Here is a 20,105-nt window from a genome sequence, read left to right as displayed (position 1 = left end):
CTTTGTTCACAGCCATTGACATGTCGAAGAGGTTAACACGTGAGGAGCGGATCGAAATTGTGTTGATATCTGGTGAATGCAGTAACCGGGTCATTGCAGCAGATTTCAATGCAAGACATCCTATGAGACCACCCATCACCCATGCTACAGTTAGCAAACTGCTTGCTAAGTTTCGTGAAACTGGTTCAGTGTATACAACAGCACAAACACAGTCCTGAGGTCCAGTTCAGGGACTCCAATTAGCTGAGGTGAAACTGAGCAGGCAGGTCATAAGTGAGGGGTGGGGCAGTTTTCTGCTGGTCTTTAGAAAAAAAATTACAAGTTTAACATTTAAACATCAGCTTTGTATGACCATCTTTTCTCAGCATTAGGCTGATGACTTGGATCTTCTGGGTAATAATGATCCTAAGCTTACTAGTTGCTGGCGTTGATGGATAGCTGAACTGTTAAACAGGTGGATCACCGGGCTGCCACTTGGCACTACTGAACTGAATGAAATCAGGTTCTTGTATCGCTGGATGACACAGAGGAAGCGTTGGATGCATGTTTAAGTAAAGGACATTTTTGGATGGTTGGATGGATGCCTCCTCTTGCATACGTAAGACACTGAACATCTTCATCCTTTAGTCTAAATGTTACCTTCAGCATTTTTCGGCTTTATTCCCCCTCCATCTCTCCTCCCTGACTCTATTTATAGAGCTTCCATGGTGGAAGCACATAATGAAGAAGAGGATTCCCAGCTCCCTCTCTCACTATCTCAGGTATACACAAAGGCATGTGTTCTCTCTTTCAGTACAGTCAAATATCTCTGGAGGGCTTCTTCATCTCCAGGTTTCAATACAATATTTTTGTGCCAAGTGTGAGTAGTTTTTTTTCTATTTTCTCTCTAAAATTAAACCCACTTTCCTCATAAAAAGAAATACAACTTTAGTTCTAGAAGAAGCTTAATTTTTACACCAAGGAAGTGACTGCGTGCTAATTGCTCTCATTTAAAAGATAAATCAGAAAATTCATACAGTGAGCTGCTCAGTTCGCCTCACAGTTTATATAAACCCTCCTTTTTCCCTTGAACTATATTGAGATTTGGGGTGGTTGTAATCTTCCACTTGTACTCGCAGTCTTACTGTATGTGGAGGTGTCAAGTATCTTCCTGCTCATGATGAGGCTCATCATTATTCCTCTCCATATTTGGGTCACACAGTCCCTATATACTTGATTTGCATAATCAGAGAATACCATATCAGAACTCTCTCCCCTTTGTGTCCTTGGCCCCCCTCCACCCGCTGCTCTCAGATGGAGTTTGATGGTGTGTATTTTATTATGTGGAGCATTAAACCATCTCCCCAGCAGTCAGCTCTTATATGTGAAGCTCTTATCATCATGAATGCATACAGTGGCTGTCGTCACGGGCTGATAAGCTAATAACGTGCATTATTCTGCTTGAGTGTGTAGCTGAACAGCCAGCAGATTATAATGAAGTCATACACGGTATCACCAGAGGGGGTTTCACGCCCCTCACCTGTTTTTCTAATGAGCAGGTCATCAGATTTGCCCCAGAAGCTCGTTAATATTCAGTGTCGACTAGAAACACACTCACGGTCTCGTGCCTCGTTTCTGATCGTGTAAGCAGGAGTGGTGAACACAGCGGCCGTGAGCGTGCCGCCAAACATTCCTGGCTCTGAGGTCCTGAAAGCCGTCGCTGATTCCCCAACCCGACGGCTCAGAGCGCCGACCTGCATGTTTCCTGTGCTATAAACAGCTACTGTCTTATGTAATGGGGCTAATTTAACCCTTACAGCCTGAGGGGAGGGGCTGTAGTACAACTCTCAGAACACCCTGAAATATCAAGAGCATGCTGGGTTAGGATCTCATTGTGTGTGCATTAACAGACCTGATGAGGCGCCCTCAGCTGGCAGTGCATCACACCTGTTCCTTTGACCGTAATAAATGGCGGCAAATAGACTTCAGGTTTAGATGGAGCAGATCTTTGACCTGAAGCTTCTGCAGGTGAAGCCTGAACTCCAATACAGCTCAAGTTTTAAACATAAGGCGTCCTCTTAGCTGCTGTTTCACTTAAAGAGTCCTGTCCTGTCTGTTGAGCTTCTTTTTTAAGCCTTTCATTATTGCTCTAAGGTTTCATTCAGCATATTTTTCTTGTTAGCAGCACCAAGTTTATCCAGAGCTGATCAGGATCACCTCACACCAAGAAGGTTCACGCTTTGAATCCTTCTCTAGAGTACTCAGACTTCTCCCCACAGTCCAAAGACATGCATGTTAGGTGAACTGGTGATGCTAAATCATTTGTAGGTGAAACGGTGACAGTTCCATATCAAGTAACAGACTTTCAGGCTGCTGTAACATTAAAGGTGTTTCATTCCCTAAGTGCGTGTGACAAGAAGTGGTACTGTTGTGAGACAGGTACTCTGGTGTGAGGGATTTTTTTTCTTTTATCATATTATAAACTCAGTATTTTTGGTTTCAGACTGTTGGTCAGTGAACATGCTGTTTTGTGCTCTCATAAACCATGTTTCACAGATACTGAGAAAATGTGTGATTTGCTGCTCAGTTTGAAAAAGAAATGTCAGTGAGCCCATTGCCAGACCCTGAGGTACGCCACGAAACATCTGTAACATATGAGAGGACCTAAAATACTACATTTGAATCTTATCTTGAGGTATGATGGGCTGTAAGAGTTTGAAGTCTTGATCTGATGGGTGATTTTAAGGCAGTACTTTTAAAAGAACTAATTTTAAAGGGTGAGCTGTGCAGAGAAGGCTTAATTTCCTCTGAACCCCCTCATTTGAAACAGCAGGCTTCTGTCTGACGTTCCACTGTTTGTGTTGCTGATTCTTCACTCTGCTGCCTTCTGTCTCGTGTAACTTCCTCTTTGTTCACCCATCGCTGAAACGCTGCCGGCTTCAGACCAAATGACAAAAACCTCTTTCTTGGAAATTTTTCCCCACAGAGTTTGTGACAGCTTTGCATATAAATGTGTTTGTGAGTAAATCCTTCCCTGCAGGATTTCCTTTTAAACTGCAGCGCCTCAGCAGGAGCCATCACACTGAAAGAAACCAGAGACGCTTCATATGTTCAAATGAGCTCAGAATTCAAATGAAAATCCAGCTCTGTCCTCCATAAAACTCCTGTCTTTCAGAGAGATCCACAGAGCGATAACAGCCACAGCGTACTCACCCAAACCAGATACACTCTGTTACATACGCATCATCTAACAGGTGAAGAACGCATGTTAATGCACAGACAGGTAGCAGAAAATATATCTTCTCTCTCCTGGGTTCACCTGATGAAGCTCAGAGGGGGGAAATGTTTCAGTAAAGTTAAAAACAAACAAACAAACTATTTAAGGTGACCGACAGTGAGAGATGAGGGTAATTAGAGAGACTGTAAAGAGCATCAGAGGGAGGGAGCAGAGTCCAGCAGATGTCAGGCTTTCACAAGTTTTGTCCTGCAGAGAGCCTGAGAGGAAACCCTTTGATCTCCTCCCGAGGAGACCTCCAGCGGTGATGGTTTCTTCCCCAGGTGACACAAAGCAAACCGCTGGCTTGGTTTCCTCTCTGCAATCTCCTTTGTGCTCTCTAATCCTGTTTCCTTCTCTAAATAAATCCCCAGTGTTAAATCCTCCCAATTCTTTCGATTTTTGGGCTGAAGGAAGGACAATACTCGGTCTATTAAATGCTCAATCAACAATTACTTTATTACATACAATTCAACACTTTTGAGCACAAACCATCCGGACAGGGACACATGCATTCAGAGGGTCACAGTAAATCTCAAAATGGTGGAGGGTCACTCAAACTCTTATAGACTCTGATTGCCCCACCTAGTCGTAAAATCCTAACATTCACATATTTTCTAACTCCTGGCTGAGCCTGACTTATGGCCTTGGCTCCCTGTCTTTCTGCTTGCAGAAAACAGGTGGGGGTGAAAATCCTGTGGAATGTGGTCCGTCTCCTCCATTATCAGAAAACAAGGCCCTCTGCACACAATATGCTCTTCTTAACTCAGCAGTATGAAATGTCATGAAACAGAGTCATTCATTCACAGTAAATCAACAGTATAGGATAATATAAACCTATCTAAGAAATCTAATGATTTTCACATTTTCTTAATTCAGAAGTATAATGTAAACTAAAACTACATACTGATCATACTCACTATAATAAGTATGATGTGGCTTACAGCAGTATAATGATTCACTTATTTCGATTACAGGATAACATATGATAGAATAATAATCTCACACCAGCTTCACTTTCCTGATTTTCCTTTGGAGTGTAGGAAGGCTGTGACCTCCCTCTGTGATCACCTTCATGTATAAAATAGGTAATCGTGTAGTTTAAAGAACACACTGCTCCTTTTGGAGAAAAATCCATGATTTAGGATTTCTGTGCACCAAACACCAGTTTAACTCTCTAAATGTTCTTATTGAAGTTTATCTACAAATTTAAAATGGGGGGCGGGGGGGCTGGAAAACATCAAATGTATTGAAGAAAATTTTATTTTTAAGATAAACACAACAAAGAAAAATAAAGAAAAAATATGGCATTAAAATTAGAAAATTAGTTATTTGAAATAAAATAAATCAGAACGATAATGCACAAATATATATTCATGTGGTAGAAAAACGTTTAAAATGTGACAAAATATTGACAAATTGGACGCACAACATGACCTCTGCTGCAACAACAGGAGGAAGAAGGTTCATCTCACAAATACAAAAAAAAGTTTGAATGAAAAATCATTTGAGGCAAAATAATTTGATCTGATGTTTGAAGCCTGATTCAGCTGCACTTTTACTGCGTCGCGCTCATGCGTCACACTCGGGAGGAAATAAAACTTTGAAAAAGCAGTTTGATTAAAAATGTGATTCAGAGCCGAGATCAAACGCTCACGTCAGGATTTAAATCTAGAAATGTTTCGATTACAAATAAAATATAAAGTTCTGCTTTTATTAGTATATTTTTCCTTTTATTTTCCGGAGAGTCGCTGTGGGAAACCCCTGTGCTCTGAGCATGCGCAGAGCGCCGGCCTGCCCGCGGTAGTTGGAGGAAGTTTGGATGTTTGTTACCTGTGCGCTTGGCGGTTTGTAACGTCACCTCACTGGCCTCAGGTCAGTTTCTGGCCCCCTCCTCCTCCTCCTAGCACTGATTGGAGGGCCACGTGAACCGCGTGCAGCTAAAAAAAACGGAAAAGAGAGCGCGCGCGGCGGGTAACCGCGAGTTTGAAGAGTAACTCAGGTGTTTTCAGGTGCGTATAGGTTTCAGTTTGCGTCGGAGGGGTGTGTGTGTGCGCGCGCGCGTGTGCGTGTGGGTGTGGGTGTGATTGTTTGTTTGTTTGTTTGTTTTGATCAGTCTCTGCTCTCTTCCAGCAGAATGAGCTCCTCGGCTGATCTGGAGCAGCTGGCAGAAATCGGTGAGTGTGCAGCGGCTTTCCAGGTCCTGGTTTGTCAGGTGCTTTCCTGGAAACTTCTCAGAGCTTCCTGTAGTAGGGGGAGGGGGGTGTTGTATTGACTCTGTGGTTGGTGAGGTAGCTCTGAGAGCTTTTCTAGTCGTGTTTGTGGCTGTGTCATGTAGATTGTAAAACACACTGGGCTCTGCAGTAAGGTTGAATGTAAACAGAGAGGAGAGCAGATGTTTGCAGGCTTAGGGACGTGGTGATGTTCTACCTGGTGGTTAGCTGCATGTTGGAGGGTCAGCTGCTCACAGTACATGTTCATACTGATGTTCTCTAATGAGGGGAAACGACAGACCGTTACAGACAGCGTTTGAGATGATCCACAGCAGGAGGTCCGGCTTTAATCTGCTGCTGCGTGTTTCACTCTCTGAGGAAGTCCTCATCCTCAGCTTCATCTTCAATGAAGTCTGAGTTGGCCTGAGAAGAGTTCAGATGTTAGGAGTCGGTGTTGCTGTGAGCCCACATTAATGTAACAGAGCAGCACATGGCTGTGCTTCACTGTGAGGTGCAAGGAAAATGATTCGTGGGGTTCAGACGTTTTTAGTAAAAATCTGAGAAGCATGTGAGTTCAGCTGTCTGGAGCTCGTTTGTGAGTGGCTTGATTCGGGTCTAGACTTGTATCTGAGCGTTCCTCTGCAGCACCTGTTTTACCTCTGTCCACCTTCTCATCTGCCTGCTGGAGACGAGCACGATGCTCCGTTAGGTTCATGTGCAGTGTTGGGTTTGTGTTTTGGTCTCATGTGACCAGAGCCCCTGCTGTGTGTCTTGTACTTGAGGCTGACTCTAGTCTTCTCAACATTCTTGTTCGTATGGATCTAAGTTCAAGCCTTTGAGACTCTCTCACTCCATCCTTCTAAACAGACTTTCCTCTCTTGGCATCTCTGACACACCTCTAGCCTGCTTCCAATCATATCGCCTTGACCGCTCCCAGTTTATCCAACTTAAATCATTCTGCTCTCGTCTATTCCCAGTCACTACTGGTGTACCCTAAGGTTCAGTCTTAGGCCCTCTTCTCTTCATAATATACATCCTCCCTCTTGGTACCATTTTAAAGTTGATCCCTACTTTCACTGTTTTGCTGGTAACACCCAGTTATATCTCTCCCGCAGGTCTGATTCCTCCCTCCAACTTCTTCTATTACAGATTACTTATCCCAGTTAAAATCCTGGTTCAGCTCCAATTTTCTTAAGCTCAATGAGGATAAAACTAAAATTCTACTTATTGGCACTAGATCCAACCTACTGAAGGCAAATCATTTCACTCACTACTGACAACTCCACAGTTTTCCCTTCACATCAGGTTAAGAGCCTTGGTGTTATCCTTGACATCTCACTATCCTATAAATTGCAGACCAATGATCTCACCCGTTCACATCCTTCCTTTCCGACTCAGTCTGTGTCCATTCTTGTTCATAGTCTTGTTACCTCCCACAGTGACTATTGTAATTTTCTCTTACATGGTCTCACACAAAAATCCCTTCATAAGCTTCAACTGTTTAAAAACTCCGCTGCCCGCATTATTACCAGAACCCCCTCCTACCAGCGCATCACCCTTGTCCTTCAGGAACTTCACTTGCTTCCTGTGAAATTCAGAATAGTATTCAAGCTTCTTCTGTTCACCTTCAAGGCCCTTCATAACCTTGCTCCTCCTTACCTTTCAGACCTGTTAAGCACCACCTCTTCTGCTCGCTCAATTCCATCTTTTTCTTTTATCCAACTTGCTCTGCCTTCTTTTCGCCTCTTTCTGTATGAACTTATTGTTTGTTTATTTTATCTTGTTTTTTTATTGGTCTTAGTTTTGTCATTGTTGTGTTTTACTCTGTTAAGTGTCCTTGGGTGTCTTGAAAGGCGCTTTTAAATAAAATTTGTTGTTATTATTATTATGATTATTATAACTGATGACCTGTGGACAGACTGTGGATCTCTGCAGCTGCTCCACAGTGACTGTGTGCCTCTCAGCCATTGCTTACTCTTCCTGTGGATGATGGAGTGAGTGGATCTCTGTGAGGCTCTCAAAGCCTGAGATGTTTATAACCTCCGCTCCTTCAAACCCACCTGCTGTTTGTTCACTGCTGTTCTTCCAGGAACCTCTGAGGCTGTCACAGAACAGCTGGACAGAGGTGACCTGTGGGTGTCCTGTTAGTGATCTGCGTTTGATCCTGGGGTCTCAGAGGAAAAGAGGCTGAAAATAAATGCACGCCACACGTTTCAGATTTTTATTTGTAGAAATATTTGAACAGCATGAGTCATTTTCCTCTTCAGGTCATTGTCACTGTGCTGTCCGGTCACATAAATAACACACGTGTCAGTTAGAAATGGATCGATGGAAGCACAGCGGTCTGAGTTGGCCTGCGGTCACAGGACGCTGGCACACTTTAAAACCTGCAGACGAAGCTTTTGGTTTCTCCAGCAGGAAAACTACAGCCCAGCGGCCTGGCTCTGATTGTTGGGCACCTCCTGCTCGGGGCTAAAGTCGGCCTTTGTGCGCTTGGGTCACTTCCTGTCTGTTATCAACCTTGCTGTGTGTTTACAACAAACTTCCCGAGCACAGATTACAGCTCCAGTTTCCACCCTGATAATCACTGATCTCAGGAAGTCATCTCGGAAATGGGCGGAGCTACACGTTTGGAATTCAGAACTAATCGCCGGTCATTTCTAAAAACTCAAAACTCAGGTGATGATGATGATAATGATGATGATGTGTGTAACTGTGTTTGGATAGTCTTTGTGAAGCTGTGTCTGAGGTTGGGACCTCTGAGGGCAGCCTGACTTGAACATGGAGACCGAGAGCAGCAGATAAGACCTTGATGAGGTCAGGAGCAGGTTCCTGTTACCAGTCTGGCTCGAGTCTCATGAATGAGGCGAAGTTATCAGCTGTTGACCAATCAGAAACAGATCTTCTGATAGCAGAGAGACTGATGTTACAGAGAAAGCTAAGATTAGAAATTGTGAAACAGTAACTTCAGGTCTATGTCAGTAACGTCAGAGGAATGTCCAGAAGTGGAACTGCTGTGACGGGGAAACACTGATGTGTAATTTCTTCTCCTCAGGTTCATAAATGAGCAATTTATCACATGTGATTATTCTCAGGCTAAACTTTGACTTCTTCAAAGGAGAGGGGAGCAACTTGGTGTCATATCAGGGTTATTACAGTTTTTTCTGATGGCTCAAGCACATTTTTTGTAACTATTGGCTATTTTTGCAAAACTCTACACACAAATAAGAAAACCCTTCACCCAATCAGCAAAACATTGTAGTTTTCTTGTAAAAGTGAATAACCCTTGCTTAACTCTCCACACCTTTGTAAAAATGGTATTTTCGTATCCAACAGTTAACACAAGCCATCATATTAATAAGCACACAATGCACCAACTAAACACTGATGGTATGAATAAAAAACACATCTGGCTTTTGCTTTCTCTGTGCACAAGCTAGGCCATGTCAGTTTGAGCTCATACTTTTGTCATAGGTCTGTAAACATGGAGGGATCCAAACTTCAAGTACTGGTGTTTATTTACACACATCAAAACAAACACAAGTGTTTATTTCCAAGTATAGGATTATTTGCAATCGCCATATTGACTATATGGGTTTCTTGGTCTGCAGTGAACATGCTTCCTTTGCCCCAACATCTGGTCATCTAGCAATTCTGTAAAGTAACAATTTCAGTATTTTTACATCTATGGTATTGTTGTGTTTCTCATTGGCATATGGCAGTGCTACAGATCTTAGTGCAAAGTTACTGTACTAACCGATTCTCATTTCAAAATGTCCTTATGATGCTTGCTACAGTGTAGCGGCTCGAGTTAGGCTGAACCCGTCGGCCAGCTTCCCTCAGGGTCATTCCATGGTTGATTACATGGTCCACTATTGTAGCTCTGATGTCATCAGCAATTCTATTTCTTACTCTTCTTACCCTTCCTCTCCCCCCTCCTCGTCCTCTCCCCCTTGTCCTTGTCGTCCTCTTCATCCTACTACTTCACCTCCACGTCCTCTTGCTCGGCCTCCTCTACTTCTCACTCTTCCTGCTCCCTCCATTGTACTCCACACAGAGCTTACCTGTATTATAGTGCTTAGGCTGATTGCAAAGTGAACTAATTATCTAAAAAAGTTTTCACATGTGACAGTGTGCCAGACAGTTGGCAAAATAGTGTAAATAATCGCCGTAAATGTGTATAGTTTTGCTAGGAGTGCGTTGATCATTTGGGAATTGAGTGTAAAGCAGTGAGTTGTGTTTACAGTTCTGCAAAAAGAGTGCTGTGCAGTGGATTGTAGCTACAGGTTTGCAAAGTGTGTGTTACAAAATGGCAAACTGAGTGCAAAGCAGTGTTTGTGCTTTTAGTTTTGCAAACTCAGTGAGTGGTTTTTCTATAAGTATTAATAGTTTTAGAAATTGTGCTATAAGAATCACAGTTAGGGTTTAAGCATTCAGAAAAAACTGTAATCAGAATTTATAGCTCACACGGAAGCTGACGAGTGTCACACCCACTTCACACTTTACTACAGACACAATGGTGAGGTCATTTTCCAGAGATCTGATTGGTCAGTTACTTTTTTTAATCTCAAATATAACCAGTGGTTACATCTGCAGGTTTTTATTGTGAAGGATCTTCTGTTACTGACTAAATGTGGAAGCTCCTGATGGATCAGCTGATCAGTCAGCTGTAAAGGAAAACTTTAAAGAGTTCAAATGCATCTCAGACACATGCAGGCAGGCAGAGACGCACAAAGGCACACATACACTCAATCAGACAGACAGACACTGTCGGTGTGAGTTACTCAGGTGGTTCTTCCTCTAACAGAGCTGCAGAAGGGGGAGGGGGGCAGTTGTGTCACAGACGGTCCATCAGCTCCTCCAGTCAGCACACCAAGTCTCGACCCCTCCCACCCGTATTACGACGTGGCTCGACACGGCATCATCCAGGTTTCGGGTAAGCTCCCCTTAAGTCAACCAGTTCAGAACGATCCGCCAAGGCTAATGATCTGCTAATATTCTCGCTGTTTTTGGTTCCAGGGGACGACCACTACGGCAGGAAGCTGATTGTCTTTAGCAGCTGCTGCCTACCACCTTCGCACCAGCTGAATCACCACCGCCTGCTCGAGTGAGTCCATGTTGCAGCCTGCCATGGTCAGAGACGTACAGGTCCTCTGTGGTTGGTTTTCACAATGTTCTCTGTCTGCAGGTACCTGAAGTTCACACTGGACCAGTATGTGGAGATGGACTACATCCTGGTGTACTTCCACTATGGCCTGAGGAGCAGCAACAAGCCGTCTCTCAAGTGGTTACGAGAGGCTTACGGCGAGTTCGACAGGAAGTAGGTCACCTCAATTTCTTGTAGTCTTTATGAGTCAAGTTCAGCGCTTTAATGCAGAGCCCAGAGACTGATCCGGCAGCTCACAGACCAGAACCTCAAGTTCAGGTCTGCTACAGAGCATGCTCAGTGTGACATCAGAGTGAGTGGAGCAGCTGCACCATCAGCTCCTATACAGCAGGAAACCCTTTCAGACCCTCCACAGTTTACTCCGAGCTTCAGTCTCAGAGACATTTTAGCGTTTCTGTGGAGAAGTAGAACCTCCAGCTTTACTCCAGCCTTCAGTCAGAGGAGATAACAGCCGCCGGGGTCTACAGGCTGGGCGGTCGATCAGTTTTGCATTCAACTCGATTCAATCCGATTCTATTTATTTGGACCTTTTAATTGTAAAAGTGCAAAAACTGACCTTTTAAAAAATGTGGTTGCAGGCTCGGCACTGAGGGACATATCTGCACCTCTTTAGCTCTTCAAATGTGCTTAAAGTTGTGTTGAGGTGCAGTAATGAGTCCTGAGGGGTGCATCAGGGTCGATTCTACCTGTTCACCTGTCTCTGAGAAGTGGTATCGGTCAGGTTACCGTGGTATCACGAACCGTCAGGGAGAGCCACAGATCATGGGCCGAGACCCAGACTGCTCTTTTTAGTGGATTATTCAGCAGGTGTGTTCACATGTGTTTCAGGTACAAGAAGAACCTGAAGGCTCTGTATGTTGTCCATCCCACCAACTTCATCCGAATCGTCTGGAACCTTTTCAAACCTCTGATCAGGTACAGATGTACCAGAGCACACCTGAGGCTTAGCAGGAAGTTCTCTAGCTGCTCTCGGTCACGCTGCAGCTGATTCTTCTTCTCTTGTTCTGTTTGCAGTCACAAGTTTGGGAGGAAGCTGACGTATGTGAACTACTTGGCTGAGCTTCGGGAACACCTGAACTACGAGCAGCTCTTCATCCCCCCGGAAGTGCTCAGGTCGGTGCTCCTCGGCTCGGACGCCCAACGGCTCCTCATCGTGTTCCTCACCGTGTTTGTCGTCTCTCCACAGACATGACGAGGAGCTGCGAGCGACTCAGAAAGGAGGACCCCCGCCCTCTGTGAAAACACCCCCGCCCCGGCCCCCACTGCCCACCCAGCAGTTCGGCGTTAGTCTTCAGTAGTGAGTGTCACTCTGTAGTTTAGTCGATCGCTAACGAGCAGTTTTAATCAATGAAACGTGTTTTCTGACAGCATCAGAGAGAAGAACCGAGAGGCCGTCATCCCACCTGTGATGACCCAGACTGTCACATACCTGAAGGAGAAAGGTGAGGCTTCATCTCAGAACAGTGAGTTCAGGGTCACCTGATCCAGTTGAGAGCTCTGTCTGGATAGTCAGATAAAGTGAGGTCAGTAAGGTGAGACCCGTGATCAGAGTTTGAGGAGATGATCTGCAGTCGACTGTAAACCGGAGAAAAACAGTTTTCAGCTGATGTCAGTGAATGCATCACGGTGTGTTTCAGGTCTGAGGACCGAGGGGCTCTTCAGGCGATCGGCTCGGGTTCAGCTCATTAAGGAAGTACAGAAACTCTACAACCTGGGTGAGTGGGGTCTCCCTGCCTCAGCAGAAGGGGCTCTCTGATCTCTCAGATCGTCAGAAAAAAAAAAAACAGACAGGAAGTCATGCTGAGGCCAACGTTGCATTAAATGAACTTCCTGCCGTGTGAGGCGACGCCTTCAGATGGAGATAACTGTGAGAAATGGGAAACAGCTTGTGTTCATGAACGTAACATTTAGCATGACATCAGCATGATCACAGATCAATCTCCAGGTGATCGATCGATCACAGCAGCTCCTGGTGATTCCGATTCATGATTTTACTGTACTGATCACCCAAAAAACCTCTTCAGTCCTTTTTCCACTCATATAAGCTACACTGCTGTAGTTCTAATTTATTAATGTTATTTTATGAAGTTTGATTATATTTATCTTATGTATTATTTTTTGTTTCTTATAGTTTGATTTTTGTTTCCATTTTTTTTCTATTGGGCTATTTTTTATTTTATTTTCATATCTTCATTTTTAAAATTTGTGTCAGTGTGTGATTTTGTGGATAAATTTGAGTTCAGGATCTGTGAAAAATAGCATTGTCAATAAAGTTGACTTTATTTAAACTCATGCAGGGAAGCCGGTGAACTTCGAGCAGATAGGAGACGTGCACGTTCCCGCCGTGATCCTGAAGACATTCCTCAGAGAGCTTCCTGAGCCATTGCTCACCTTCCGGGTCTACAGCCAGGTCCAGGAGCTGCTCCGTGAGTCCCGCACTTTCGCATTTGTGCAGGAGAAGAAGAAATAGGGGCTGTGTTCTCTGGAGACTAAAGTGGTTTTTGATTGGTTGCAGATGTGGAGAGCAGTCTGCGGGTGACCCGATGCAAACAGATCGTTGAGAGTCTACCTGAACATAATTTCATTGTGGCAAAGTACCTGCTGTGCTTCCTGCACCAGGTGAGTCACAGCTCAGATGAGTCTGAGAAGCACTGATCAGGAGGTGATCGATCAGACACACAAACAGCTGATTGGAGCAAACAGATTTTTATTGCTGTAAAGTTGAGACTGTAAACAGAGACGGCTGGTCAAATTTGTAAAATGAAGCAGTCTCAGCAGCTGATTTACATACTTGTGACGTCACATATGAAACGACTCAAACATCAACGCCTTTGAATATGGAAATAAGTTACAATAAAAATCATCTTAAATATACAAAAACATCATTTGATCTGTCGGACTTGTTTGTGTATCGGTGACTTTACTCTAACAGTGAGACACCACTGCCACCAGCAGGTCAAACTGAATGCTGCAGCACCTTTCCAGTTTGTTGATATGTTTTCTGTTCCCTCTCTCTCGCCTGTGCGGCGCCCCCTTCAGGTGTCTCAGGAAAGCATCATAAACAAGATGTCTCCATCTAACTTAGCGTGTGTTTTTGGCGTGAACCTGGTCTGGCCTCGTCACGGCTCCATCTCCCTGACCGCTTTGACCCCTATCAACATCTTCGCTGAGCTCCTCATCGAGCATGTCCACACAGTGTTCGGCTCCCGCTGCCCACCGGCACAGGTGATCCCCTGAAGGACGGCGGCAGCTATTTTTTTTTTTTTTTTTTATTTATTTTTTTTTAACTCTTATCATTTTTAAAAAGGTGAACCTCAAAGCATGAACCTTCACGTTTGGACTGGTGATGGTGATGTTACTGGTTTTATTTATACTTTAAGTGTTTCATCTTTAATGAAGTAATAACACCGGAGAATCTGTTTCCATGTTTGTGGTATTTTGCGTTTCTGTCGAGTGCAGACCGCCAAATGTAAAAACTGATTGCAGTAAGTTTTGTTTTTGTAACAACCTCAAACCCTCAGAGCGCCGTCTTCATGAGGTTTGTACAAACAGAATGTTTTCCTGACAGAAGACACCCAGAGGTTTATCTTTTATATGTACCTTAATAAAAAGCTGTGATAAATTCTCTGCTTTCACCTGTTTTTGTTTAGATTTTTTTTTTTCACTGATGGACTTCACCAGCTTCGTCCAAGAAGTGTATGTTCATTAGCCAATGAGCATGCAGGTACACGGTCAGCTTGCCCCATTTTCTGTCCCCAATTAAAATTCAGCGGATCTCACCTTCAGCCTCTCCTGAGGTCACTTTACCTGTGACTGCTCAAACTGAGCACGCTCTGATTTCATTGTGAGCCTCAAATTCAGAAAGTTCTGCTTCACACTGAGCAGAAATCAGAATCCTCATCTACAATTGAGTAAAATCCGAGCCCGAGGAGACCCGTACGCAGGCGAGTTCAGGTTCAGCCCTCAGCTTTCTTGTGTGAAGGTGATTCATTCCTGCTCTGAACCACATTTTCTTCAGATAAGAGGTGAACGAGTAGGGAAAATCCCATTCCTTCAGGTGGTCTGAGAGCTGGAGGAGGACCACCAAAGAAAAATCCTCATCAGTGAGTCAGCTGCTAGGAAACACAAGGACTGGACTTTCAAAATAAGAGCAGATTGTAGAGAAACTGCTAAGAATAAAACAAATTTGAGCCGTTTTTATTCTTGAATTTTGTTTATTAATGATTAAATTTTTCGTAAGAACTTGGTACAAAAAGGTGAGACTACTCTTTAACCATTTACCACCTTCCATCAATCCGCTTTTTAATGCATCATAAAGAAGAAAAACTACATTGGCATATTTAAGACAAACACTTTCCTATACACACTATCCACTGGACAGTCCCCTTATCAATGACAAAGAAAACTTCTACTTCCACAGCCAACACACACTTCACTTCCATCTAAACACCCTCGTATCGCCGTCGCCGCCTCCTCGTGGTTAAAATAATACACCGAAGCGAGAAGTCAGAATGCAGAACTGGCAAACAATAGAAAATCCAATGTTCTGTTTTCTCGTTTTGCTCCTCCATAAAAGAATATAAAAATGTTTTTGTTCAAATGTCGACTCGTGTATTAAAATAGATCTGTTTAAGCACTGCACAGTTTCTCCCGGAGAGGATTTCTAGAAACGGATGAAGAGGTTCGCTCGCAGGGACAGGTTTGTTCGTTTTAAAGGGGCGGAGCATGGACGTGGCACAGAGCGCTGATATGGTTTCCTTCTGGTTTTATTTCTCTACTCGATATGCATCACATGGCATCATTCACGTCACCCTCAAAGATTTAATCTGATGTTTTTACACTTTACTGAAGGTTCGTCTCAAATTCAGAGCCAGGAAGAGTTTAGTTCAAGAGTTAAGTTACGTGAAGCTCTAATGTCCACCAGAGGCAGCAGCAGTGAGTCAGTAAAAATAAACATGTTTAAAGCCTGATACAAAAAGTGTTGGTCTCTTTAGATAATTCCCCCATTATAACAACTGTATGAAACTTTTGATACAGAATAAAGATAAGAGGAAGTAAAAGAGATGAATGAGAAGAAGAAGAGTGTCTCCATATGCAGATGACAGTTTTGTATACTGGAGAAGAAGGAGACGTAACAGTTTGAGGTTCATATCTGGAGTCAGAGACAAACAACTGTAAGGGGAAGAAAGTTTTTATAACTCAACTGTTTTAAACTGTATTAAGGTTTAAAGTTTGCAGTTCGCGGGACCTCTTTGACTGGCAGGTGATGGTGACACTGGTGGCTGTAGCTACTAGCTGTCTGCTAGGCCTCACCTCAGCCAACTGGAGTCTGGACTGGACCAAATTTGTGCTGTTGGTGCCTTTTAGACAATATGGCTGCTGTGAGGTTACTGTACTAAAAGGTCGTCCAAGAAGTCTGAGCTTCAGTTTTGGTGAAATTCTAGGGCTCTAAATGATTACTGTTACTGAGCACTAATTAGCAGATATCTGTGTTTGTGGATGCAGCCTGATACTGAACTCAGACGCCCACGTTATCGTCCAACACGTGGATCCCCAGTATTATGACTTTGTGGTTTTGTCAAAATGCAAAGAGAATTTAAAAACTTTTATTTATCATTTCTTATTCATGAAAAGATTTTTGCAGATTCTGAATCTTCAATTAAGATGATATAATATGGTTTTAAATGGACAAAGTTAGTGAAAAAAAAGGTGTTGATGACCTTTTGTGTTGACTAATAATGCAGGTGCATAAACTGAACCGTTTTATTTTGAAAGGGCTGAATCCAAGACTTCATTAGCTAAGGTACCCACACAGATCACTATGCATCTCTTCGTCAATGGGCTGCTTTCCTCTGATGTAAATCTTTTTATTTGCACCAGGACTCACTAACCTGAGCACATGGTTCAGAGATCAGCACTTTGGGGTCAGAATTTACTGACATTTTCTTTCCTTCCAGGCTCTGTAATCTGACAGAGCTCTTATTCTGAAAAACTACTTGTTCATTTGACGATGGAGGGAACGACGGACGCAGGAAAATTTGGTGCTGAGAGACGTTCATCTGAGGTTGGGATCCCTCGGTCAGCCGAGGTGTCTGTCGTCTGTGCACCTTCACAACCTACGCCTTCTTCTTACTCTCAGTAGTTTAAAATTAATCCTTTTTGATACCGTCTGTTCTTTTATTTATTTTGTCAGTTCATGTTACTGACTCTTGGAGTTACAAGAATCCATCATTATGCACATGTTTGCAGATTTAAGCCAAAATGAAAGCAAAACAAACCAAAAAGTCTCGGTGCCCCTGATTTATTCGATTTGGGTTGAGGTTCTAAAATTCAGTGTTTCTTTAAAACCTAATGGACGTGAAGGTGCACAGATTTCAGGCGTCAGCTTCAAAGCATCTTTTGGAAAAGTCAGGCTGTCGTGTTTCCGTGCCCACTTTTGTCTCTCAGTACGGTCTAAAGCCAACGGAGGCCTTTGACTGTGTTTTTGGAGTGAAGTCACTTTGGAACCGTTTTGCCGATGTATTGCTCATCGTTTCTTTCATTCAGAGTCGCTTGGCTGTTTTTTTAATCTTTTGTGCAGATGATGTTTCTCCAACATTAAGGATCTTTTCGGTATTTTGGACTTGATATGACTCATAAAATAAAATCACGTCTTTATGTATTCCTTCCCGTCCTCCTGATAAAGCCTTTGTTTTTCTGACCGTTTCTTCATGTTTGTGCATCGACAGGAAGTTGAGAGCTGCATGATAAACAAATAAAAAATGTACTAAATCTAACTTCATAACACTCAAATGGAACCTCTCTGGACCAGCAGGAAGACTAGCGAGACAAATGGACTGACGGCGGCGTCCCGGCCCGCCGACAGTTTGACAGAGCGGTCCCATTTCCGATCAACGTGTTTATAAAATGACGCAACAAAGACGCAAACCCTGGATTTCAAACGATTTGTACTTGAGGCAGTGTTCATCTGTCGGATTAACAGGCTTGTCGCTGTTCGAAAAACACGAGTAAAAAGAGCGAAAAATATAAAAACGGGCAGGGGAAGAAAAAAAGCACATTACTGATCCCAGTACAAAAACAACAAAATGTTTTTGGCATATTTTTTATACTGGTTAAAGGTGAGAGGGGGCGGGTGCGTCACATCGACTGAACGTCGGCGTGTTCGAGTGCAGCTGTGAGCGAACACGGCGGTCCCCGCCCACTTAACCAATCACTTCCTGTGACAGCAGAGCTGAGCACGAAGAAAGAAGTTCACTTACACACAGCTTACAGTTCATTCAGTGACTACTGAAGATCTGCTGGTTCTTAATATTAAAGCCGTAAATGTGTTTCTTCTGTGGTCTAACAGGACTTGACTCAGTATTTTGATGGGTGATGTTGAAATGAGACAAAAATCAGTTTGAGGTCACATCAGGAGTAAAACTCTCCAGATTAAACATGTTGACCCCTCGTTAATGTGGAAGCAGCTCCTCCTTCTGTCTGCTTCAGCATACACGTATCTGATACTGAAACATTTTGGGGTTTTTTAAACTGAGCATGATGCAGATAATGTGCTGAGGATGAATGAGGAGTGACCCAGCCTGTCCAGCAGAGCGTGCACTGGCTGCACGGTGAGCAGCAAACAGTGCTGGGCCTGTGTGTGAACCTCCCGTAAGGTCTGTGTTGGTTCACTGGAGATCAAACATTTGTGGTCCTACTATCAGCGCTCATGGTATCTGACCATCATGGTGTTTGAACCAATTAAATCCAGTTTAATGTCGGGCTCAGCAGTTTTTATAAATGGTTTTCTAATAACTCATATCATTTAGAGCTTCAGAGCAGTTTTGACTTTTTAAGTGCAGTCTTAATTTTTCAACAGCAAAGATTAGAGTTTGGATGGTTTCTGCTTTTCTTCGACTAAACCTTAAAGAGAATGTGAAGCTCTGCAGTTATTTTTACAATCTAGATGCATCAATATTTACTATTGATTTAAATAGGAAATGAATTTTAATGAAAATATGTCTGGCATGTTTCTCTGGCTCTGCTGTCAAACAGGAAGTAGATGTTTTAAACGAGCAGGAACTCGTCTCGTTCAGACGTGTGACTTCGGTAAAGTTTGAAAACCCTGCGATGATCATGATGGTGATAATAATAATAATAATAATAATAATACAACATATGTACAGTGATCCCCTTGAATACTCCAAACTTACATTTTTCAACAGGCATCAGCATGAAAATACTAAAATCTCCACTAGAAATGCTAATTTCTGTAGTTTAATCTTAAATACTTTTTTTCTTTGACTTTAACTCTATTAATACTGAAAAAAGTTATTCTCTGCTTTTGTTTGAAGGCTCGTATGCGTTCACATACACGATGAAAACATTTTCCTGAATCATTATGGCAAAAACATTGTTCATAGGAGAATGAGAACAAACATTTACTCAGATATATCAATGTACAGTCCGTCCACTTCCATCCATCCTGGATCTACTCTAACTCTACTGTTCTCTCTCTCTATACGCAGGACAGGAATCACACCTGTGTTTCAAAAAAGGGAAATATCTTCTGGGCCGCGCGTTCCCGCCGCCACGCTGTAATCGAACTTTTTGTAATAAATACATTAAGGCCAAGAATGTTAATAAATAGAAAAGAACTTAAAAAAAGAAATCTCGTAAGCACTGTAGGTGTTGGGTTTTAAAAAATACTTGAATCGTGTGGAGGATAGAGGCTCTTCATCAATATTTTTCTGACTAAAGAAATCATCACCGCTGCCCTCTGTGGAAAAACTTGGAGCTCTGGTGGGCGGAGCTAGATGTTGACGTCGTCCTGGCTGTGGCTTGTCTGCAGGGGCGTGGCCGAGGGGCCCGGGGGGGTGGCGACGGCGGCGGTGCTGGTGGATTTGATCCAGGACTGTGAGAGCAGCGACGTGGCGATGGTGGCGGTGGTCGTCATGGTGACCTGGATGAGCTGGTCACGTTGGATCAACCTAATGAGAGTTTTGAGGCGGTCGAGCGACGCCTGAGTGTCTCTCTGCTGCCCCAGCAGGCGCTCCCGCAGGTCCATGCATTGCTGCAGCAACACGAAACAAAAGAGCAACTTCCTGTCAGGTACAACAGGTACAACAGGTACACCGGCACACCCAGCATTAGCATGTGAGCTGCATCCTGATCACTCATCTGGGGACACATATTACGTGCTATAGATCAGGTGTTAAAATCAGGTATAACCAGGTGTTCAGTCCCATGTGCCTGAATGGAACGTGGGTTCTACCAGGGATGGCTACTGAGAGGCCAATGATACAATGCTTTAAAAGGCCACCAGAGGGCAGTATGTAGTGTTAACAGCTGAGGTCAGTGAGCTATGAAACCGAAACGAGGCGTGCTAAACACAGTTGAACCCTTCTTCCATCCATCTGAAGGTGACAGCAGTTAAAATGCTTCGTTTTTTAGCTAGCTGCCTCGCCTTCATCAGCAGGCCCTTACACTCTGT

General features: G+C 43.5%; 2 protein-coding genes across 5 annotated transcripts in view; one reads left to right on the top strand and one right to left on the bottom strand.

The window, feature by feature from the left end:
• The first annotated feature begins 5,053 nt into the window (after nucleotides 1-5,053).
• On the top strand, nucleotides 5,054-13,870 carry LOC102797689 (rho GTPase-activating protein 8-like). Of its 2 annotated transcripts, none has more exons than XM_006781039.3 (13): nucleotides 5,054-5,265; nucleotides 5,390-5,430; nucleotides 10,274-10,402; nucleotides 10,486-10,573; nucleotides 10,655-10,786; nucleotides 11,462-11,548; nucleotides 11,648-11,746; nucleotides 11,820-11,930; nucleotides 12,002-12,075; nucleotides 12,271-12,348; nucleotides 12,931-13,059; nucleotides 13,149-13,252; nucleotides 13,673-13,870. In XM_006781039.3, the coding sequence occupies exons 2-13, from the start codon at nucleotides 5,391-5,393 to the stop codon at nucleotides 13,868-13,870; spliced, it is 1,269 nt and encodes a 422-aa protein (XP_006781102.3). In that variant the 5' UTR covers nucleotides 5,054-5,265; nucleotide 5,390. The 2 variants fall into 2 exon arrangements, with proteins under 2 accessions (XP_006781102.3, XP_087686901.1); XM_087830775.1 differs by having other exon boundaries at nucleotides 5,387-5,430.
• Nucleotides 13,871-14,829: 959 nt separating this feature from the next.
• phf21b (PHD finger protein 21B) overlaps nucleotides 14,830-20,105 on the bottom strand; it is a 95,278-nt gene continuing 90,002 nt past the window's right edge. For all 3 annotated transcript variants that reach the window (XM_006781041.3, XM_035906954.2, XM_035906957.2), the window contains one exon: nucleotides 14,830-19,685. In XM_006781041.3, coding sequence (XP_006781104.1) covers nucleotides 19,425-19,685 — 261 coding nt within the window. In that variant the 3' untranslated portion in view covers nucleotides 14,830-19,424. The remainder of the gene's footprint in view (nucleotides 19,686-20,105) is intronic.

The sequence above is a fragment of the Neolamprologus brichardi genome, chromosome 17 (genome assembly GCF_056152115.1).
Source record: "Neolamprologus brichardi isolate AB-2024 chromosome 17, ASM5615211v1, whole genome shotgun sequence".
Taxonomy (NCBI): Eukaryota; Metazoa; Chordata; class Actinopteri; order Cichliformes; family Cichlidae; genus Neolamprologus; species Neolamprologus brichardi.
This window is presented reverse-complemented; position numbering and strand designations above follow the sequence as displayed.